This window comes from Coccomyxa subellipsoidea (assembly GCF_000258705.1).
Source record: "Coccomyxa subellipsoidea C-169, whole genome shotgun sequence".
Lineage (NCBI taxonomy): Eukaryota > Viridiplantae > Chlorophyta > Trebouxiophyceae > Coccomyxaceae > Coccomyxa > Coccomyxa subellipsoidea.
In genome coordinates this window covers 3,257,103-3,276,879 of record NW_005178041.1, presented here as the reverse complement: position 1 = coordinate 3,276,879, position 19,777 = coordinate 3,257,103, and the positions used below count along the sequence as shown (strand labels likewise).

The window sequence follows — 19,777 nt, the reverse complement described above, 5'->3', positions numbered from 1 at the left end:
AGCCCTTCCAGGCTGAGGATTCATCCTTTTGTCTATTTCTTGTAGAAGCATTCCAGGAAATATACAACGCAAAGACTCTTGCAATTGCAATTTTATGAATAGCATGGAGGCCTGAAGAGCATTCTGTAGAAGGATACGAGTATTGATGAGCTCAATGCATGAGCTTGAAAACGGTGCGGATTTCCTATAGCTATAGGAACCTATATACCTACAGGTGTCAAGAGTAGAATTACATCATCCTGCCGCTTGTCTGAACAGTACGCCCTATGGTGGCGACATTCATTCACTTGAAGAACACTACTAGCACAAGACTTGTAAGCAAATCCTTAATCCGGCAGTCAAACGCTAATCATACATGCACATGAAAATAAATCCAGCCGCTACACCCGCATCGATGATATCAGGGGTGGCTAACATCAGCAAGACCGCCATATGGATGCATTAGGCAAATTTCTTACCAATTGATGTCAAACAACGTTAACGTTTGGCGCTGCCTCTCACATGGACTGGCCTGCAGATCTATGACTGGGCAGCACTGCTATATCCAAATCACGCAATGCATCTGCAAGCATCCAAGCATAAAAAACAGCCCGATATAATGTCTTGATGCGGCGCCCTAGCAATGCAGGAGCAGCAGGCCTGTCACAGCCCCCCGCGCATGCATGCAGCAGGACCCCCCCGCTCATGACCCCCAGCTCAGTTGTTGTAGGAGGAGGTGGTGATGGAGTCGGCGGAGTTGCGGGGGTCCCACACGGTGTGGAACCAGCCGGGCTTATCAATGCGCTCGTACGTGTGCGAGCCGAAGAAGTCGCGCTGCGCCTGTAGTTGGGACAGCAGTCAAATGTCAGCTAACTGAGTGACTGTCTTGTACTGATGCACACACAGCACAAGAAGAAAATCCTGAAGTCTTACTGGGGCTCAGGGCCCACAAAGCTTGGCTTCCTTACGGCAATTTTCTGCTTCCATCACAACAGTGGCGCCAGCAAATCTGTCAGAATGTTGACAGCTTGCATGCAACTGCTGCACGCTGTTGCAAAATTGGCATTCTTGCTCGTGCAGCAAGAGAGCATCCTGGTTAAATTTAATGGAAGAGCGACGGCGGGATAACAATCTCCAGATGCTGAGCAGCAAAGAGTCTCGAAAAGAGTGCAGGGGCAGGGACAGCAGTGGGGAGGGAGCGCGCCTGCACGAGGTTGGCGGGAACAGTTTCGCGGCGGTAGGTGTCAAAGTAGCCCAGCGACGCGCTGAAGCCTGGCACTGCCACGCCGTTGGAAATGGCCTGCACAGGATGAGAAACAGAACTCTAGTGACAAGAGCTATATATATACAGTACAAATGATGAACTCCTGCCCTACTGAGGTCAGATACCAAGTCGCTCCAGACGCTGCCAGGCTAATACATTGATGGGCACCCCTGCTCACCCATCCCTCTAGCACTACCCGCCACATGCGCAAAAGCGCATCCTGCACAACCCTTTTTCCTCACCCGCACGCATACACTGGCCCCCACACAATATTACAGCCAACCCTTCTTGTCATGGGCCACGAAGTCTCATATTTTACATGACAGGTCCATGAGAGCTAGGAATACCCGTGCAGCAAGATGGACGGACCTTGGTGACGACGGAGCGCCAGGCCTGCTCGCTGGAGACGAGCTTTTTGGCAAAGTCAGGGTCGACCAGCAGGTTCTCCAGCGCGGGGTTCCGCTTGTACGCCTCGTAGATGTCCGTCAGGAACACCGCGCGGATGATGCACCCGCCCTGTGCACCAGCCGAGTTGATTCAGATGGGGTCCCAGATGTATCCTGTCACACACTTTCAAGGGGGCAGGAGCCTCAAACGCCTGAATTTTTCTGGGTTATTCAGAGAGATACATGGGGCATGCTCTGGCAGCACAAGCACTGCATGCATGCACATAGTGTCGTCTTGCACAGAAATACGCATGGCAGACGCTGTGCCAGCACAAGCCTCGTAGGCCTGCGCATTGCATGCCTGTGGAGATACCGGCAGCATATGATAAAAGCATGGCCGCTTAGTCATGCCGGCAGTGCTTTGAGCGCTCTGCAGCAGCCTTCAGTGCTTTTCGCGCTCTGCCGTTGTCCAATTTTTCCAGCACTTCAAAAAAAGCTTATGGAGAAAAGAAGGCAGGGGCCTGGGATCACCTTCCAGATGCGGGAGAGGGCGCCCATGTCGACGTCCCATCCCTTCTCGGCGCTCTTGGCCTTGATGATGTTGAGGCCCTGCGCGTAGGAGCAGATCTTGGACGCATACAGCGCCTGCTTCACCTCCTTCACCAGCGCCGCCTTGTCGATGCCCTGCGCGCCAATTTGCCATTTGTGATCAGAGCAAGAAGTGGCGGATGAGATGCATGCTTACACTACAAGGATCTGTGCCCTCAAGAGGAATTCACAAGAGAGATTGATCATAAACTCACTCAGGACGAGCGGCAACAGGAAAATAAATGCACGGCTACTGTGCAGCTTACTGATTTTGTGATCCCACCTCCATGAACCCCCTTGAGGACACAGAACTGTTTGCAATGTACTTTTGAATGATAGAGATACCAACAGTGTCAGTGGCCTCACACAAGGACACCCAGTGCGAGGCAAGAATCAGCCACACATCAAGAGGGCCAGCCTGATGGAGCAGGCCTGTGGCTGCCGTCTGGCTGTTAGATAAACTGAAGACAACACTGTCCTCCATAGGTGCAACCTGACATATTGTGCTGCAAGTGGGAACCCCTGCTGGTTGATGCGCTGGTTGATGTGCTGGTCGATGTGCAACATTTGGAGACCGAGCGCTGCAGGCGCACCTCTATCTTGGTGGGCTGCTTGAGACCGAGGTCTGAGAAGGTCTTGGCGGCTGCCACGCGCTCGTCCTTGAGGCCCGACAGGAACCGCCCGTCCAGCGCAGCCTCGATCGTGGGCGCCGGCACGCTCAGCTCTGCCGCCTGCTGCACCGTCCACTTGCCTGCGCGCCATGACTCCCTTACCTCACATTCATGCATGAACAGGGAATGCCTTTTTAGGTCTTACATCCGTCCGTGTGCTGACCAGCTCCCGGGCTGCTTAGGATGGGGCGCTCGGGACACATATCACGGTGGCATCTCAGCGGCAATCACAGACATATGCGTAGATCTAGAACAGGCTTGCAGTCACAGCTGCAGAAGTTATTAGGGCTTCGATGCAAGAAAAGATTGGCAGCTCATTAATGGCTGCTGCATGATTGTGATGTTGGGAGGTCTGGGGGCGCGCACCGGTGCCCTTCATGCCGGTCTTGTCGAGGATCTTGTCGGCGAGCGGCGCTCCGTCCTCGTCCTTCTTGGCCAGGATGAGCGCTGTGATCTCGATCAGGAAGCTGTCCAGCTCGCTCTGCAGCAAATCACAGCAAACAGTCAGCATTTGGATATCTGAGCATTCGACACCGCCCTAAAAGCATGTTCCCACACACAGCTCTGTGAAATGCGACGCGCCTTCCCTTTGAGGAAATCTCAGCCATGCGCTGTGAGCTTGGTTTGCAGCGTGATGATGGGAAACTAGCATCATAGCAATGCACACCGCTGTGAGCAGATGCAGCGGTTACTCAGTGCGCAGTGGTACTAGTAGAGGGGCGCCAGCATGTTTGTCCCCTCACCTTGTTCCACTCGTTGAAGGCCTCCACGAGCTCGTCGTTGGTGAGGCCGCCGACGGTCTTGAGCACATCATAGGCCTCGCTGATGAGCTGCATGTCGCCATACTCGATGCCGTTGTGCACCATCTTGACAAAATTGCCCGCGCCGCCTGGACACACCCTCACATGCTCAAACATTGGAGCCCCAATACCTTCTCAATTGAAGCGACATGTCATATATGGGCACCGTATAAATCAGCATCTTCGCCAATGAGGAGCAGAGCCAAGCTCTTAAGGATGCACTTGATCCTGCCTGATGCACATGCCGGGAACCTGCCCCGTGCTGCAAACCTCCTTCTGAAGCCAGAAGCCAGTATAAGAGGAGAGTAGCAACCTTGTACTACACGGGATTTGCCAAGCGTTGTGCTCACTCCTTTTTATGTCAGGACATCAAGATGGCACTTCAAACTATACCGCTGTATGCAGCTGCTGATAAGGCAGGATTGATATACATGAGAGGCATGGAGGGGAAGCTAGAAAGGGTGAGAAGGCGTGCCTGGTCCAACGTATGTCACGCAGGGGCCATCGTCCACCTGAGCGGCCACCTTGGTAACGATCTTCTCGATGGCATCATAGCCCTCCTTGGTGCCACCGGGCATCAAAGAGGGACCTGCACCAAAAACCCGTAATCCTTCTTTCAGGATCCTTGTCCTCAAAATGCCGGCAAGGAGAATGGTTTCATGTCAGCCCGATGACATCTTGCTAGCACCTTGGTATTTGACTGTACATGCAGCTGTGCTTTGCACTGATCGCCCCTTCAAGACACAAGAGCAGCATGCAGAGCAAGCAGATCTCTTGTGCAAATCACATCCTGCAATGTCCTGTCAATGGGCCGAGTTTGTGGGGCTGCGCACCGTTACGGGCACCCTCCTCTCCGCCAGACACACCCATGCCCAGGTAACCCAGTCCCTTCTCTGCAACCTTCGCCGCGCGCGCCTCTGTGTTCTCATACCTGAACAAAGCAGCACGACAGTCAATTAATGGCCTTAATCCTGATGCACAGCCCGTTGCCGTCCAGTACAGTCTGGCAAAAGGCTAGAATCCTTCTTCCTCAGCCAAGGCTGCTTTAGGGGATCATGTCTTACCACTCGTTGCCACCATCAATGATGATGTCACCAGGTTCCAAGAGGGGAATCAAGGATTCGATGGTGGCGTCCACGGGGGCGCCAGCCTTCACCAGAATCATCACCCGCCTGCATCATTGAAAGTCAAATTCTTTGCAGCTTTCTGTGCCTCAAACAAACACCTCAGGAGCAGCACTAGCATTAGTATTTCGTTTGCATCTTGTAAAGCAAGCAGATCAGCCTTTCCAAGAATCTGGAAATACGTAATGTTTCACGTTGATCACCTAGGCTTCTTTAGAGAAGCAACAAACTCCTTCAGATCCGGGAATCCCTTCAGATTTGCTTCCAAGCCTGCGTCACGCAGATTGCACATCAGACCAGGTGCCTCAGACCTTAAAATGGGTCAAGACTTTCTGCTTGCAAATATCTTCGTTGAAGCATGAATCCCGAGCTCACCTTCCTTCTTGGCACGAGTGACGCAAGCTTCGGTCTTTTCGTATGACCTATTGTACACCGAGATAGGGAAGCCCTTCTCAGCGACGTTTAGGGCGAAGTTCTGCACGGCAACAGGCCATTGATCAAGACGCACAGTAGGGTCCTTTCATCACCAGCAGGACAGGGTCATACTCATGCCATGCAACAAAATATGCCAGTACCTGTCCCATAACAGCGAGACCAATAAGTCCGAGCTCCGACATCGCTGTGACTTCTCCTGACCTGCACAGAGGGACATGTTCCTCGGTCAGCCGAATTGAAACCCACTTCAAGGTAGGGCTCAGCAAAATTTTTGTTGACAGCTGCTTACGTCTCCTGGACTGTGGCTTCGGGGGCGGCTACGGCCGAGATGCTCAATCTGCACTTGGAGGGGCGCCCAAAAAGCTTGCTGCTTGCACTCAGCCTCTGCCCTAGAACTGATGAAGACCCACGAAAGGATGGGGAGAGGGCAAGAGTGCGTGGCAGGGGTGAGCTTGTGTGGGGAAGTGTGCAAGATCTGCTGATGTCAATTGTCGGAAGCATGACAGGCACTTTGCATGAAGACTCAAGCGGCGCTTCCCCTTACTCTATGCGTCCAATGCCACTTGGGCACGGGTGCAGACCCACGTGAAGGGTTCTGCGAAAAGGAGCTTCTAGGGTTTGAAAAGGCCAAAATTTTGGGTCCCTGTATTGCAATTCAGGGAGGATGGGTTGCCATCAGAGCATCAGGCTCTGTCTCCAGCTGGGGACATACACTGCATTACTGATCAGGCACAATTGCTAGCATGCTGCAGGCTTCATCTACTTTCAATTGAGGCCGGGCTCCAAGGCTGTCCCAGATTCGCATGCAGAAATGCCAATCCTTCCTTGGAAAACATCAAAAAGTGCTCAAAGAATCTCTGCCCGGAGCTGGATCCAGCTGAAAGCGATAGGACAATCAACAGGCCTAAGCCTGGCATGATCTTTCATCTCAGCCTGAGATATGCTGCCCTTCGGCAGAATACTTCTGCTTGCCGGTCTTCTAATGCTCTGCTCCCTTTAGTTCCTAGCCTACTAATTCACACAGCTCTAGCTAAAAATCATGCACGTCTCCTTCTTCTGCAGCAAAGGTGCCCATCAAGAAACAACTGCCTGGGCGCACAGCCGACCACACAAGTAACATAATACTACAGGTTGAGGACTTGGCAGTCCTACATGAGACCCATATCATACAATGGTGTGCTGCATCAGCTAAGGGGCATCTTCATCCAGTACCCCTCGTGCAACGTCCTCCTCATTGAAAATCTGCATAGACAGCAGCTGCCAATGAGAATCGCAGAATCGCAATAACACGGACACACTCGATATCTTCTAGAGGTGGATGTCCTGCCTTACAATTTCATAACTACAGTAGTACATTGACACGATGATTTGGGATATTGGGACAACACAGACCTTCTTTGCCTGTTTGATCTCCACATTCATGCGCAGCAGCTCTTGCGCGCGCGCAAACTTTTGAGGATCCTGCGCAGCACTTGCACGCTGACCAGCAAAGTCACAAGCTCACAAGCGCGCATGGGTTGCACCCACAGAGCTGTATCATGCTGCTGCTTTCCTGGAACAGCAAACGCATGTTTGCACTATAATGTTAAGGATGATATGATTGAGCAAGGCAGGGAGCAATTGCTTGCCTTGCGGACCAGGTAGAGGATGTCTTCAGGCTGCATCTTGCCGTCACGTCCAGTGGCGTGATCCATAGCTGCATGCGCCATAGTCGTGACATAGTCCACCACAATGTCCTGTTCACATGCCAAAAATTGTACACAAAGCACTGCAAGGGTGCTGCTGGCCACTTCAGCTGAACAGGCACTTTGACAGCAATATAAAGGGCTGCAGAGCTTGAAGTGAAGCATGGTAGGAGCTGACCTCCACCAGATCAATAGAAGCTGAGAAGGGATTCTCAGCGTCTCCATATCCATACATCATCAGATTGACTGCAAAATTCACAGGATGGTTAATTATCTGTAGTTGATCTATGTTGATATCTTATCCTGCAATACGTTGTCCAGTCAGGCAGAGGCAACGCACGATCTTTATTGAAGAGGCCTCGCTTCTGCAAGTTGGGCTCCAAGTCATTCCCTGCAAATCAGATCCATTTGTTTGAGATTTTCTTAAATTGTTGATTTCTTCAATTAATTTGCTAAACAGCATGTCCACCGAGGGAGAACCTGGGACATCCTTTTTCTTCTTTCCAGCAACTTTCTTCACGCCAGCCTTTTTCTTCTGAGTAGCTTTATCTGATGGCATGAGGATAGCTGTCAGGACAGACTAGTTGACGATCATGCGCTCATCTACACCAACATCATGTATGGGATGCGCGAATGACTTAAGATTTCATCGATTGATCACAAGCTGAATGTTGAAATGAAAGGCGTAAGAGCACCTAAACTTTAGATGTTTGTTTCTCACGACGATTTTGAGCTTCGTCTTCTTCGCACCTTTTGTGGCTTGCTCAATCATGAGTCATCAAGGGGTCCACTCAGCAGTGGATCTATCCACTCGCTGAGTGCACTGCAGGCAACAGGTGTGAGACGTTGTCCTGATGGGTGTGCTCATAGTGTGACCACATGCACTTTGTCCAATTGAAGGCATCTTGCCAGGAGATTTTCAACTGCACCAACATGAGCTAGCGAGGAGCTGCCCAGCGGCCGGCGCAGCCGCGGCCGCTACCCACTGCGCCGGCGCTGCTCAATAAGTACTGTCTGGGTAGTACTCAGCGGATGTCGATAGGCGTATGCAGAAAGGTTTGGGTACTGACAATGAGGAACCCTTGCAAGCTTGTCACTGGCATTTTCCATCTGTCAAGTAGATTAGTGGGGTGCAGAATATGGCCACAGGTCAGCACTGCTGGCTTGATTTTTACACTCCTATTAGAAGCAACTGACTGGCGCAATAATCAAAACCCAGGTCAACGGCCATGTAAGGTCCAAGCGACAGTTCAAGGTCAAGGTGCTGTTGATCATGATGGCATCGTGCATGGATCCAAATCTTCTGCAAACCGCAATTGCTTCCCCCAGAAGCACAGTCAATGTGCATCTTGACAGTCATTCAATAGCACTGCATTCACACAAAACAAATCAAGAGCCTTCAAACCCAGAGGCCGCCTCAGGCTGAGTACAGCGTACAAAAAAATGTCAAATGTGCGAACGTTGTGCGCGCGGATTTTCGTCTGAAGACACTGCACTATGCCTTCTGCCTTTTTTGCAAGGTGAAACCAATTGGGGCTTGTCAAGAGGAGATACTCAACTGGAGATTCACCCTCAGGGTGCATGGCCCTTAGATCTGTCCTGCCATGTCCACCTCTGCAACGTCCACAAAGCAGTGCCTGGGCAGCCCAGTTGCCATCAGCCTCGAGCACGCCATATCATTGATCACTTGTCCTGTGTACATGAACACGCTCCATGGATTGTCTGCCTCAGAGTCCTGCTGAGGCATGTGGTCGCGGTGCGCACCATGTGTGCGCACATGGCGGACACGGGTGTCTGCAAGCTTCACCTTCATGCACCTTCCAGCTTAATCTTTCCTCCATCTTCCAGCTTGATCCTCTTTGCCTGGTTGCCTGGACTTTCCTCCTTGAGATACTCTGGCTTTTTGTCTGCTTCTTCCTCCTTGAAATAATCTGCATCTGATGTTTCCTCCTTATCATACTCGGACGTGATGTCCGCACTTTCCTCCTTGTAATACTGCGCCTCTGGATCTTCCTCCCTGGGATGCTCTGCCTCAAAAGCCGCTCTCAAACGCTGCTGCTCGAGCAGCCGCTCAGCATACTCCGCATCAGTCATCAGGCGCTCCTGCTTGCGACCCAGTATAAAACGTCTGAACGACATCTTGCAAATGTACATGGCGTTGCACCGTAAGTGCAAACCAAAGGCCCACCTTGTCGGGCACAGAAAGAGCGCATGCCATGCGAGGCACATGTCTGGCATCAGTGTTGACCGGGGGCGGAGATTGATGCTTGATGTGAGTTGAGTCAAATAGCAAGACAGCGCCAGGCCGTGTGCCAAGCTCGATGCCCCAGTCTGACAGCTGAAACTTGGTGGGAGGTGCCAGCGTCCCTTCACCTATATACACACATTGTCTCTCATAAACTCCGCTCATTGGGCACCACATGCACCCCGTCCAAAAGATGCATGCATGTGCAGATCCTGACTTGTGACTTGCAGCTCACCCCCACGCAACCACGTGATAAGGCAGAGGCCAGTCATGTCCTTGGTGTTGCATCGCGGCTCACAGCTGTAATTCCTCAGGAGCGCCATAGATGTGAAAGGCACTCGCGCATCATTTAAGGCTATATCCGCGTACTTTCTCGCGTCCACCCATGGAAGCTTGGTTCGGAAGTCCCGTGCAACGGCCTTGCACACATCCTCCGCAAAGGACTCTGCTTTCTTGCAAATAGCCACATCGTTCCTGTGCTTTGATAACACCACTCAATTCCTCTTCCTCAATTTGCACTGCCACACACGGTTCAGGGACCCACAATGACGTCACATGGCTGCCCTGCAGTTGGTTACAGCCAGCACAACCATACCTGTACACCTTGATCCCTTCTGGCTGGCCGTGCTCATCATCAGGGTCCTGCACACAAATTCTGGTCATGCAATGTCTTCCTTGCTTATTTCCAAGCATTATATACGTTCAAAAGTCGTGCAATTGCCCACCTGATCCGAGTGAGACTGCACAACAAAAGGGCCACGCTCATATAGATCACTGGCGATGAGACCAAGCTCCTTGGCAGAATCCGGGGTCATTCCGTATGCCATGAAGTCCAGACACCTTTTCTTGAAACTTTCATCCTCGAAGACCACCAAATTGTCATTGAACGTCAGTTTCTCAACGTTTGCCAGCCCTCCAGCAAACTCGATCCTGTACTTGATTCTTGGAATGGTCGTCACATTCAAAATGTCAGCATGGCGTAAGTTTATCTGCAGCTTGTTACACAAGGACCTCACTTTACTAGGAGTCAAAAGGAGCACTCCAAGCTTTGGCTCAACGTTTCTTTTTGCCCTGCTGCACCCCTTCCTGAAAGTCAGGTTCGATTTGTTCGGCATGATCTCCGCCCCTAGAAATGCCTGGGCCCATCACCCCAAGTTAGAAAATTCCTTGGGCCCAGAACCTCCTATGCTCCTCTGTTTGCTCCCTTCATGTCTTCAGTCTCTCTTAACCAAATGCGATTCCAACTCAGCCAGTCGACTCATGAGCTGATCAGCTTGGCATTAGTGGTGCCACTTGGCAATGGGCCTTAGAGTTGGATGGCTTGGGCTGTTTGATGTACTCGATTGATGTACTCGATTACAGCAGCAGCCGCAGCCAGAGGTCTTTCACATTGCATGCATGGATTACCGAGGCAGCCGTTTCTATTTCTGGCAGCGTGATGCAGCATCAAGCTCTACCCCGACAGAATCAGCAACTTGCTGTGTTGAACTACTGGTGCCACGCTGGCCGCAACATTGTCACAACAGAGTGTCTGCTCGTGAAATACAGCTACATCATGCTTGCTTGAGGCCCATGATCACAGGAACCAGACTCAGTGACTTAAATCGGATGCCAATTTGCTACACTGTAGACTGGCAGTGTCTCATGTTCTTGAAGCACACAGTCGATTATAGAACTGCAAGCCAATTGCAACAAGCAAATCAAGAGCAGGTAATGTCAGCCGCTCCAATGTCTTGCATGCATGATTCAAGTTATTCGCACGCATCTTTCAGGAGGGACTCCTGCAATCTGCCCTAATATGCCAGTTCTCTGCACATTGACCAGGCCTGAGATTTAAAGCCTCGACTCTCATGCAGTGGATGCATGACATCCGCGTGAGATCCACAGCGCAAGTGCAAGCAATATTATCACGGTGTATATGTCCAGACCGGTCTCCTGTATATCTTCTTGATTGCCTGTGTCACAGAGCCATCCCACCGTGTCTTCTGCTCAATTTTCTCCACAAGGTCTGGCCTCACCCTCCTGGGTGCAACTGCTGCACTGTTCCCATCCCCATTCTGCTCAGATCCACTTCTTTCCCTGCTTTCCCCCGGCTGTGCACTGCTGGACGAAGCTTCAGACCCACGAGCAGCAAATGTCGCCTGCATGCAGATCTCCATGGTTTGAGGTCCAACTTCCAACAGGCAATTTGCCGTGTGGCATGCCCAGTGCCAACGTTTATTGCATTCACTCAAGTCAGGGCCATTGTGCTTGTTTATGGAGAGTGTAATCTTGTTGCACCCATACTGCGGACACACCGGTTCAGAAGGGACGCCAATGCCATGCGGCTGCCTCTGCATGGCTAGAGTAGCTTTGATCTGCTGCTTCAACTCCGAGCCCACATCTGACGCCAGCTTCTCATCTGTTGTGCCCAGCAGGTACGCATCCAAGCCACCATACTTATCAATCGTCCTGTTCAACGTAAAGGTGGCGTGAGCGCATGCTACGATTCATGTCATGGGTGCACCCTGTACCTCTTGAAGTTTATGACTACTATTGCTCTACATGCAGAGAATGCTGACCTCATTGCTGCAGTTGTAACATTCAGGCGGACCATCCTGTCCAATGCTTCGCTGTAGAGTGCCTTGCGCTGGACATTGGGCTTCCAGATTCGGCGGGTCCTGCATTTCTAATGCTCTGGGGATGAGAGACGGTCATTTGTGACAGCCACAGAGTGTCTGATACATTTTGATCCAGTTAAACAAGCACAGTTGTCATGTGGGGGCAGTCAGATGGTGCTAAAGAGAGCTCTGGCTTGGGCAATGAAGCTGATCTCTGCCCATCATGACATCAACATTACCTATTTCCTCCATCCTCGCTGACGTTGTTCCCTGACAGCACTGTCTTTCCAGCAAAGAGTCCACGACGTGAGCGCTTCATGAGAGTTCGAGCAGCCTGCACTGCTGCCCCTGCCATCCTGATTTGTGATTTTCAATTTTCTTGTACTCAGATTAATATCGTCAATGCTGTGTCAAGCTACAGATATGCGGGCTAGGTAACAATGCCTAACACAGTGCCAACAGTGTACCAAACAATCAGAGATACAGCCGTCCCAGTGCATACGCTGTCATCTCAAAACGTACATTGCTTTGATTTCTTTTCTGTCAATTCTGCTACCTTCTTGGAGGCAGGCGCTGTGCGAATCGGTCAAATGGAGGCAACGCCTGTGAACGACGGTCTAAGCCACAAAACACAAAAGATTTAACAAATTCGCAAGCGCATTTGCTGCGTCCGTATATCGATTGCCCTGCATGCCAGCATCACTGCTAGGCTTCGCTCAGGCGAGGCCCTTCACTTTGCATCGCCAGGCCTCACGATCAAGGCTAGCGTCGGGTGCGGTGTGCAGAGCCAGTGCTCGTGCTGGAAATGACCGGCGCGTGGCAGTGGGGACAAGTGGTCTAGCCACTGTTCTCGCCTCAATTCCGAAAGCTTGGGCAGAGGGTCTCGAGATCCCCAGCGATCTCACGTACCCAAGCCTAAATGTCCCGGAGCTTCCAAATCTACCCTCTGATGCTTCTGGTATCGGTCAGTTCATCAGCGATTATCCACTACTGCTGCCAGCAGCAGTAGGCCTCGTTCTTGTACCGCTCCTGATCTCGCAGATCAATGGTGGGGGAGGCAAGGTGCAAGGAGTCGGTGGTTTGCGCGCGCTGGAGGTGCTAGCGAGTGAGGATCCTGTTATCTTCGTGGACATCAGGAGCAAAGAAGCAATTAAAGAGTCTGGAGAACCCGATCTTCGACCTGTAAAGAAGAGCATCACTCGGTTGCCTTTCACTAAGGTGGGCAGAAAACTTAAAAGTGTCAGCCCAGATCACTTTGATCAGATTCAAACCTTTGGACCAATTGAGGCGCCCGACCTGCTCACCACGAGGACTATAATATAAAGTTCTGTTCTCAGCAGTGTATATCGAGGTTGCAACGCTGGTGCTCCTGATGAAGTTGTGTTTGCTCGTGCGCAGACTGTCAAGGGAGAGACCATCTTTGACGAGTCATTTGCAGAGAAGTTCGGCAAGCTGAAGGCCGTTACAGAAGACACAACTGTCATACTGCTGGACTCGTAAGCACGTCCTCACTGGCTGACTTCAGTGTAGATCTTATCCAGCATCAGATCGTGCAAATCATGCAGTCCTGCGTTCGCTTGACACATTACTGTCACTTGCTGGCGCAGCGATGGAAGCGAGGCACCTCAGGTAGCCAAGGGCCTTGCAGGCATTGTTGGCAAGGTCTTGTATATCCAGGGGGGCTCAGACGGTCCGAGAGGCTGGAAGGCAAGCACCCTTTCACTGTCGAGGAAGTTGATGGCCGTGCAGACTCTGAAGTGTTCTTTGTGCAGCATGTCATCCATTAGCTGGCGATAAGTATTCCAAAATAGTGCTGGCATGTCCCACTGTCACTCTGTCCGGGATGGCAAGGGAAATTTGGTATGCTGCGACTGCCGGGGATGCTGTGGTGCTGTGCTAATAGCGATGGTGGGTGTGATGTGATGCAGGCAGCAGATCTGCCATGGAAGGAACCTGGAAAGCTCTCCTTTGATCTCAGTGGCTTGAAGAACTTCGGCAACAACCTTGACTCGTTTGCAGAGGACTTCAAGGTGCGCGTCTCCCTCATGCTGCATTTCCAGAGCAGAAAATCTTCTTGTTCTCACGCCTTGTCTTCTTGTGTATCATCTGATCACCCTTGACGAAATTTCGTAATTTTTAGTACATGATCCTAAACAAAGTCATACCCCTTCAACATGGGCATTCAAATGGAAATCCCCTCGAGATACATAACTGAGGCTCTCTATTCTATTGCTCGTCACAGAGTGCTCCAACAGCATCCAAGGCACTGCTGGGAGTAGGTGCCCTGGTGGGAGGCGCGCTGCTGTTCTTCCAGGAGATCGACACTGCCCTGGAGGTGGCTGGTCTCTTTGCGGCCGGCCAGTTTGCTGTGCGCAGGCTGCTCTTCGCCGAGGACAGGAAGCAGACAGCCAATGAGATCAAGTGCGCTCTTTTCTTAGCCCCATACATTGCACTTTTGTGCCCCAGAGGGTCTGTGCTGTGCTGTGGCCCCATTCTGCAGTTTTTCTAGATTGTGTACTTTGTTGCACTGCTCCTTGCACCAGTCGTTCTATCAGGCTCTGTCAATCTACCTCCATATTCAAGCTCAGCATGCACTTTACATCAATTCGAGCCTCTGCCCTTGCCATTAGTAGCTGTTGTGGAGTCTCACCGTCCACTCGGCGTGCACATGAGTCTTGTTATTCATCCGTGCTGAAGTCACTACTTTACAAATTACCCTACATGACTTAGCCTGACTGACATGTTTTAGTCTGGACCCTGACGCCTCGAATGCAATGCACTGCAATTCAGTGCAGCTGGCAGGCTCTTTTTCTCTATTATCATAAGTATCCTGGGGTCCTGACTGGCATTCTAAGTGACATGCTTGTGACAGGGAGTTGGTGGATGACAAGATTGCAGTGAAGGAGGTGCCGAAGGATCTGAAGAAGCTGGCAACAAAGGTGCTGGAGACTGAGCAGGTTGCCGAGAGCAAGGTGGCCTCCAAGGCAAAGGCTGCAGTTGACAGCGTCAAGAAGGACGTCAAGAAGGCAGCGGACAAGGTGAACGCTGATGTCAGCAAGGCTGCTGACAAGCTGGACGCTGATGTCAGCAAGGCTGCTCAGAGCGTGAGCAAGGAGAGCGAGGAGACCATCGATGCTGCCAAGGACACCATTGACCTGGTACGCATTCTGTGCTGCTGCTCTTGTACAGGACCATCTGTGCCAATTGAAAGGAAGAGCCAGTGTTCTACATGCTACTTTGTGTGTGAGCAAAATACCATGCACTTTGGCTGTACGGTGTATGCGATTTTTGGTGGGCTTTTCGTTTTTCCCCTGAGGCTGCGAATGTTAATTGTCCTCATTCTGTTGTTGAGGAGATTGTATGCTGCCCAGAATGGAGCTGGGGCCCCAACGGCCACCGACCCCAGCAAGAAGGAGGCCCAGGAATGGATCTCCAACTGGAGAAGCAAGAATGGCGAGTAAAACTGCTTTCCGCAGTTCTCGAGAGGAGCCCACATAAACTTTGTGTCTACTGGCAAGCACAGGACGGCTACATGGCTAGGGCAACTGTTCTGGTGGTGCATTCATCAATCATCGAGAAAGATTGGTGCAGATTCTGTTGCACGAGAGGTGTTGGCATCAGTAGCTGTAGAGGATTGATCTGGGTGCGATTGGGTAATCCAATCCACCTGAGTTGCTGTTAACTCATGTGCTCGTTGTGGATTTAGATCTAGATGTCAAGAGCGCTATTGAGTGTACAGATGTGTGTTGTGATGTGTGTTTGTGCGTTTGTTCTGGCATGTCAAAGCATCTGATCGGAAAATCCTGACATAAAGGATTTGCTGACACTGCATGAACACATTTGTGACTGAGAAGAGAGGTGTTGCCAAAAAAATTGCTGGACGGAGGCATGCAATGTAATGTTTCTCTGAGCTTTTTTATTGAATCTCTTGTGATGCGTTGCTTAGGGTCCTGGTTGCAGAAGCCTGATGCTTTCAGTCGTTTTGCCTGAGCGACGCATGAATAAGGCATGCACTATGATTGTAAATGCTCGCTTTGCCTTGATATCCATCTCTTTCTCTGAGTCATCAAGAATGCTGAGCATCAACAGCGAGAGTGCGCTTCAAACTCCAGCAAACATATAAAAGCTGAGTTGGTTCTTTCTAGACCGATCGTCTACTGCGACACTCACAATGAATACACATGCGGAAGGGCCACCCATCACTCTCCTTGCACATGCATATCCTTCAGGGCAGCTCCTATGACGGCGCTCCCATCAACATCCCTAAGAACATCTCTCGTTCCCAAGTCTTGCAGACCCTCTGGAACATGTCCTCCATTAGCCTCAGAGAGGTCCTTATCTTTGCTGCTTGTTTCATGCTTCTTCTTCCCCACACTCTCATCATGGTGCCCTTCTGCTGCTTCTTCTTCAGCAGCGCTGTGCTGATCGCTTGACCCTGCAACCTCGCCATGTTCCCCTGAAGTTCCCGCCCTGCTCCACACCATTTCCCCTCCATTGAGTCCAATGCATTATAAGGAGCCTAGATGAAATGTCTGGAATACTTTCACCGAAAGGGGGGAGCTGCAAAATAGACAGATCTCAAACGAATTCTAAGTTATCAGGTGCGCACCGGCCTGGCTCTTGAGAGCTTGTGGCCTCCACTTCGTTTTCTTCGTCGGCTGACTCGCTGTCAGAGTCTGAATCTGTCGGCGGCAAGTCCATTGCAGCCATGTAGTCATCCGTATTACCTGGGGAGCATTGCAGCAAGATTCAAGCCTGACTATCCTTCGCTGGGTCATGCCATGCACACTTCTAGCAGGGTGTTGGAAGTGGAACCGCAAACAATCAAGATTAGCTGGCTGCGTACTGTCAAAGTGCATCACAGGGCTCTTGACGATGCTGCATGCGGGCAGGGATGTAGGCGGGGGTATTATATACTTAAAAATTCACATACATAGAAAAGTACTAATAAACACGCTACAGAATCTATAAGCCAGAGTGTGGACTCACTGGTGGGCACTGCCCGAGGAGCGGCATCCAGAGCGCTGAGGTAGGCAGTCTGCACAGCGATGACCTCAGCGCTGCCGGGGCAGGAGGCATAGCGGTCCAGCAGCTCCTCATTCGCCGAAAAGAAGCCGTGGCCCCTGCAGATGCACATGCACACCCACATCAGTGCGGCTCTAAATGTATGCCTTTTGTGTGGCAAGATGGCTCACCAAGCACCGAATGCACGCTGCTCACAAAGTGGCACAAAGTGGAAACAGAAACTGAGATTGCCCCGAGAGCAAATGACTTGTTCAACGAGGTGCAACAGCTAGAATGGTGCTACGCAACATCCTTGCAACGGGCACACTGAGCTGTAGGATGACGCACCACCAGCAAGCATGGCAGCTCCTGTGAGAACTAATTACTAATTCAGCGATGCAGCATCATTGCACTGGCACCCTCAGCTGTGATGTGATATCAGCAAGCATGCCTACTCACCACTTGAAGCGAGACAGGACAGCTGCAGCGGCGGAGGGCCATCCGCAAATGAACAGCGCAGCCGCAAAGGCCTCTGCGCAGGAGAGCTTGCAGGGCTTGCCGTAATTCACCGGGTTGGTCGCCAGAAGCCAGGGCAACAGCCGCGGTGCCGCCCCCTTGATACGCCCTGCCCATAACAGCACATACCCATCAGACAACTTCAGACACCTAACCACAATCATATGCCCTGCTCATAACACTCACAACCATCAGGCATCTTTGCGCACCCAGTCTCAACGCACATCAAAGTGCAAGACATAGTCTTACAGTGTGCATAAATGTTTGCATCTGCTGCAGCGTGTCAAGGCTATTGCAAGAGTGATGCATGAATTATGCTGCCACCTCACACCCGGTTCACTGCCAATAATGCACCAGGTGCTGCCCGCACCATGCTTCCCCATGCCTGCCACGTTGATCGAGGCATAAGATCACCTCTGGATCGTCTTCAGCTTGCAATTAAAAAAAATCAGATCCTGTGATTTTGTGGGGGCTAGACCCACCCACCGAAGGGCACATCGTCGAGGCGGTTCCAGGAGCAGTCTACAACGGCGAGACCTTTGGCTGCGATAAGCGCCTTGTCCTGCGCGGAAACAGCCGCGCGTCCCATCGGGCTCAGGATGATGCCGGGGAAGGGAACGCCCAGGCGCAGCTCCTCCACCACTCCCTGCGCACCGCTGATGTCACTAACTCACATCACTAACATGCTTACCAACTATACTTTGCGCCCGTCCTGTCATCTGCTAGAATAGAATACTACTCACGCCCGCTTCTCTGGAGAACAGAAAATGACTTTTTGACTAGGCTGATTGGCTGGGATAGGTGCGAGTGTTTGACCGTCCTGCAGCAATTAGGTGAGAGAAGAACTCCTGTCAAAAATTGCAAGGCATCCAAAAAATACCATCCCATCAGTCAGGCAGCAGCACGCAATGCTTGACATTATGTGGGAGGCAGTGTCATATGGTGCCAGCTGCGAGCAATGAACGGTGGCAGGAGAGTCCTGGCTCTGAGTTACCTGTCGCACCAGCCGCGTCCCCGTGCAGCGGCGCTTGTCGCACTGCCCCAAGTCCCACATCGCCAGCCGGAAGGGGATCTGCGCGCAGTTGATTCAACAAAATTAGAACTCACTAATTCCAAACGCAAGCAATTCAATGTATTTGGTATCTCACAATTATTATTTACAAATCTGAATTTGAAAATATTGTCTACTCATGCATCATGTGGTGTGTAGATGTCTGCTCTGCGTTGACGCACAGCGGATAGTGGCTCTCTATCAAGATGATGCCTGCTGAAGGGAATGTCCCCAATGAGGCTCAAGCGCAACAGCTGCTCGCATGGCAGGAAAAGGTGCACTTGGAAAGTGCAATCGGGAGATCGACATGGAAGATGGGGATGGACCTGTTGCTGGTCGTGTTCCTCCTCATCAGAATCCCCTTCTTCATGCTCCTGGACGTAGTTACCTTCAGCCCAGGCGTTCTTCATGCTGCCGCGTGGAATTTGCTGGTGGCTTCTACTGTCGCGTGCAGCGTCACGACCCCTTCCATGGGATCTTGGCATTTTGAATCGACCTGCTGTGTGCATAGAACGCTGCTGTCAATCTCAATGATAGGCCTGTTACATTTCCAAGGTCACTCGGTGAGAGTGGTGGCACTGGCTAATCGCAAAGGCAGACTTGGGCAGATGATCTGGATCTGCAATTCCTGCAAGTAGAAAAAACTAGCTGCTATATGTTTGAGATCGTACCGCAGCAATTGACAAAAGGCGTTGTGAAAGCTTCCTGTTTGTACTAGGCTTGCTGCATACAGTCTTCTCCAGGCAATGCACAAATGGCAGTGCTTGAATTTTACTCTATGCAACGAGTTATTTTCTCTGAATAGATTGGACACGATGCCTGGGTGCGCTCGCAGTTCTAGTCCATCTTACTCACAACATGAGAAGCTCACCTTTGTACACACAAATCACACACTTGAAGACGCTCCTCAGCTTTGTGTTATGATTTTATATGTCGCTTTTAGGACCCTTTACCAGCATCTGTCGAGTGAGTTTGAATGGGAAGCACCCTGAGAGGAAGCAAGAGCGTTCATTCGGCACCCACGTCACTGCTTACTCACCACAATCCTGAGGCCACTCGATCGGAGCACGATATTACTCTTCAGAAAGATTGTCCTATACAAAGCAGAGGTAAGTCTTTCTAGTTATAGCAGAGATACCATCTTGAAAGCATTGCAAGCCTGATACCCGGTGCACTCTACAGAGTCACATCGGTGGACGAGCTAACTTGTGCTGCTACTGAAGGGGGTGATTGCTTGGCACTAGGACCACTTAAATGACCATGGCGCTTCAGATGCAAGGAAACGCGCAATTTTGCTCTGTGCCCACTGGCAAGGTGATTTATGGGTGTTTGATGCCTGTGTAGAGCCAGCTGTTGAGGGGCTGTAACATGCATCTAAACATTTTGTTGTGCTGCAGAGTGTGGCTCGACCATTCTCACCGGCTGTGCA

At 51.2% G+C, this 19,777-nt stretch overlaps 5 protein-coding genes across 5 annotated transcripts; 1 reads left to right on the top strand and 4 right to left on the bottom strand.

The window, feature by feature from the left end:
* Nucleotides 1–216: 216 nt before the first annotated feature.
* COCSUDRAFT_27305 (decarboxylating 6-phosphogluconate dehydrogenase) lies at nt 217–5,751 on the bottom strand (the record flags this gene model as incomplete). Its single annotated transcript, XM_005651383.1, has 14 exons — nt 217–819; nt 1,163–1,279; nt 1,613–1,759; nt 2,161–2,313; nt 2,811–2,968; nt 3,255–3,369; nt 3,632–3,796; nt 4,174–4,277; nt 4,522–4,619; nt 4,753–4,860; nt 5,016–5,082; nt 5,188–5,287; nt 5,388–5,448; nt 5,537–5,751. 14 exons carry the CDS (start codon nt 5,746–5,748, stop codon nt 697–699), a joined length of 1,728 nt encoding a protein of 575 aa, XP_005651440.1. The 3' UTR covers nt 217–696.
* A 2,600-nt stretch (nt 5,752–8,351) lies between these two features.
* COCSUDRAFT_32301 (hypothetical protein) lies at nt 8,352–9,359 on the bottom strand. Its single transcript, XM_005651382.1, has 3 exons — nt 9,121–9,359; nt 8,697–9,035; nt 8,352–8,569 (listed from the first exon to the last, which is right to left on the bottom strand). The coding sequence occupies exons 1-2, from the start codon at nt 9,340–9,342 to the stop codon at nt 8,742–8,744; spliced, it is 516 nt and encodes a 171-aa protein (XP_005651439.1). The 5' UTR covers nt 9,343–9,359; the 3' UTR covers nt 8,352–8,569; nt 8,697–8,741.
* A 1,402-nt stretch (nt 9,360–10,761) lies between these two features.
* On the bottom strand, nt 10,762–12,132 carry COCSUDRAFT_27303 (hypothetical protein; the record flags this gene model as incomplete). Its single annotated transcript, XM_005651381.1, has 4 exons — nt 10,762–11,318; nt 11,475–11,628; nt 11,739–11,837; nt 12,017–12,132. The coding sequence occupies 4 exons, from the start codon at nt 12,130–12,132 to the stop codon at nt 11,085–11,087; spliced, it is 603 nt and encodes a 200-aa protein (XP_005651438.1). The 3' UTR covers nt 10,762–11,084.
* Nucleotides 12,133–12,822: 690 nt separating this feature from the next.
* Nucleotides 12,823–15,238, top strand: COCSUDRAFT_59397 (hypothetical protein; the record flags this gene model as incomplete). The annotated part of the gene is made up of 7 exons (XM_005651380.1): nt 12,823–12,855; nt 13,176–13,273; nt 13,385–13,439; nt 13,706–13,807; nt 14,020–14,198; nt 14,650–14,935; nt 15,149–15,238. 7 exons carry the CDS (start codon nt 12,823–12,825, stop codon nt 15,236–15,238), a joined length of 843 nt encoding a protein of 280 aa, XP_005651437.1.
* A 1,448-nt stretch (nt 15,239–16,686) lies between these two features.
* Nucleotides 16,687–18,360, bottom strand: COCSUDRAFT_11883 (DUF367-domain-containing protein; the record flags this gene model as incomplete). The annotated part of the gene is made up of 4 exons (XM_005651379.1): nt 16,687–16,900; nt 17,241–17,406; nt 17,784–17,943; nt 18,292–18,360. Coding segments are annotated over 4 exons (609 nt in total), but the record flags the coding sequence as incomplete, so codon positions are not given.
* Nucleotides 18,361–19,777: the final 1,417 nt, after the last annotated feature.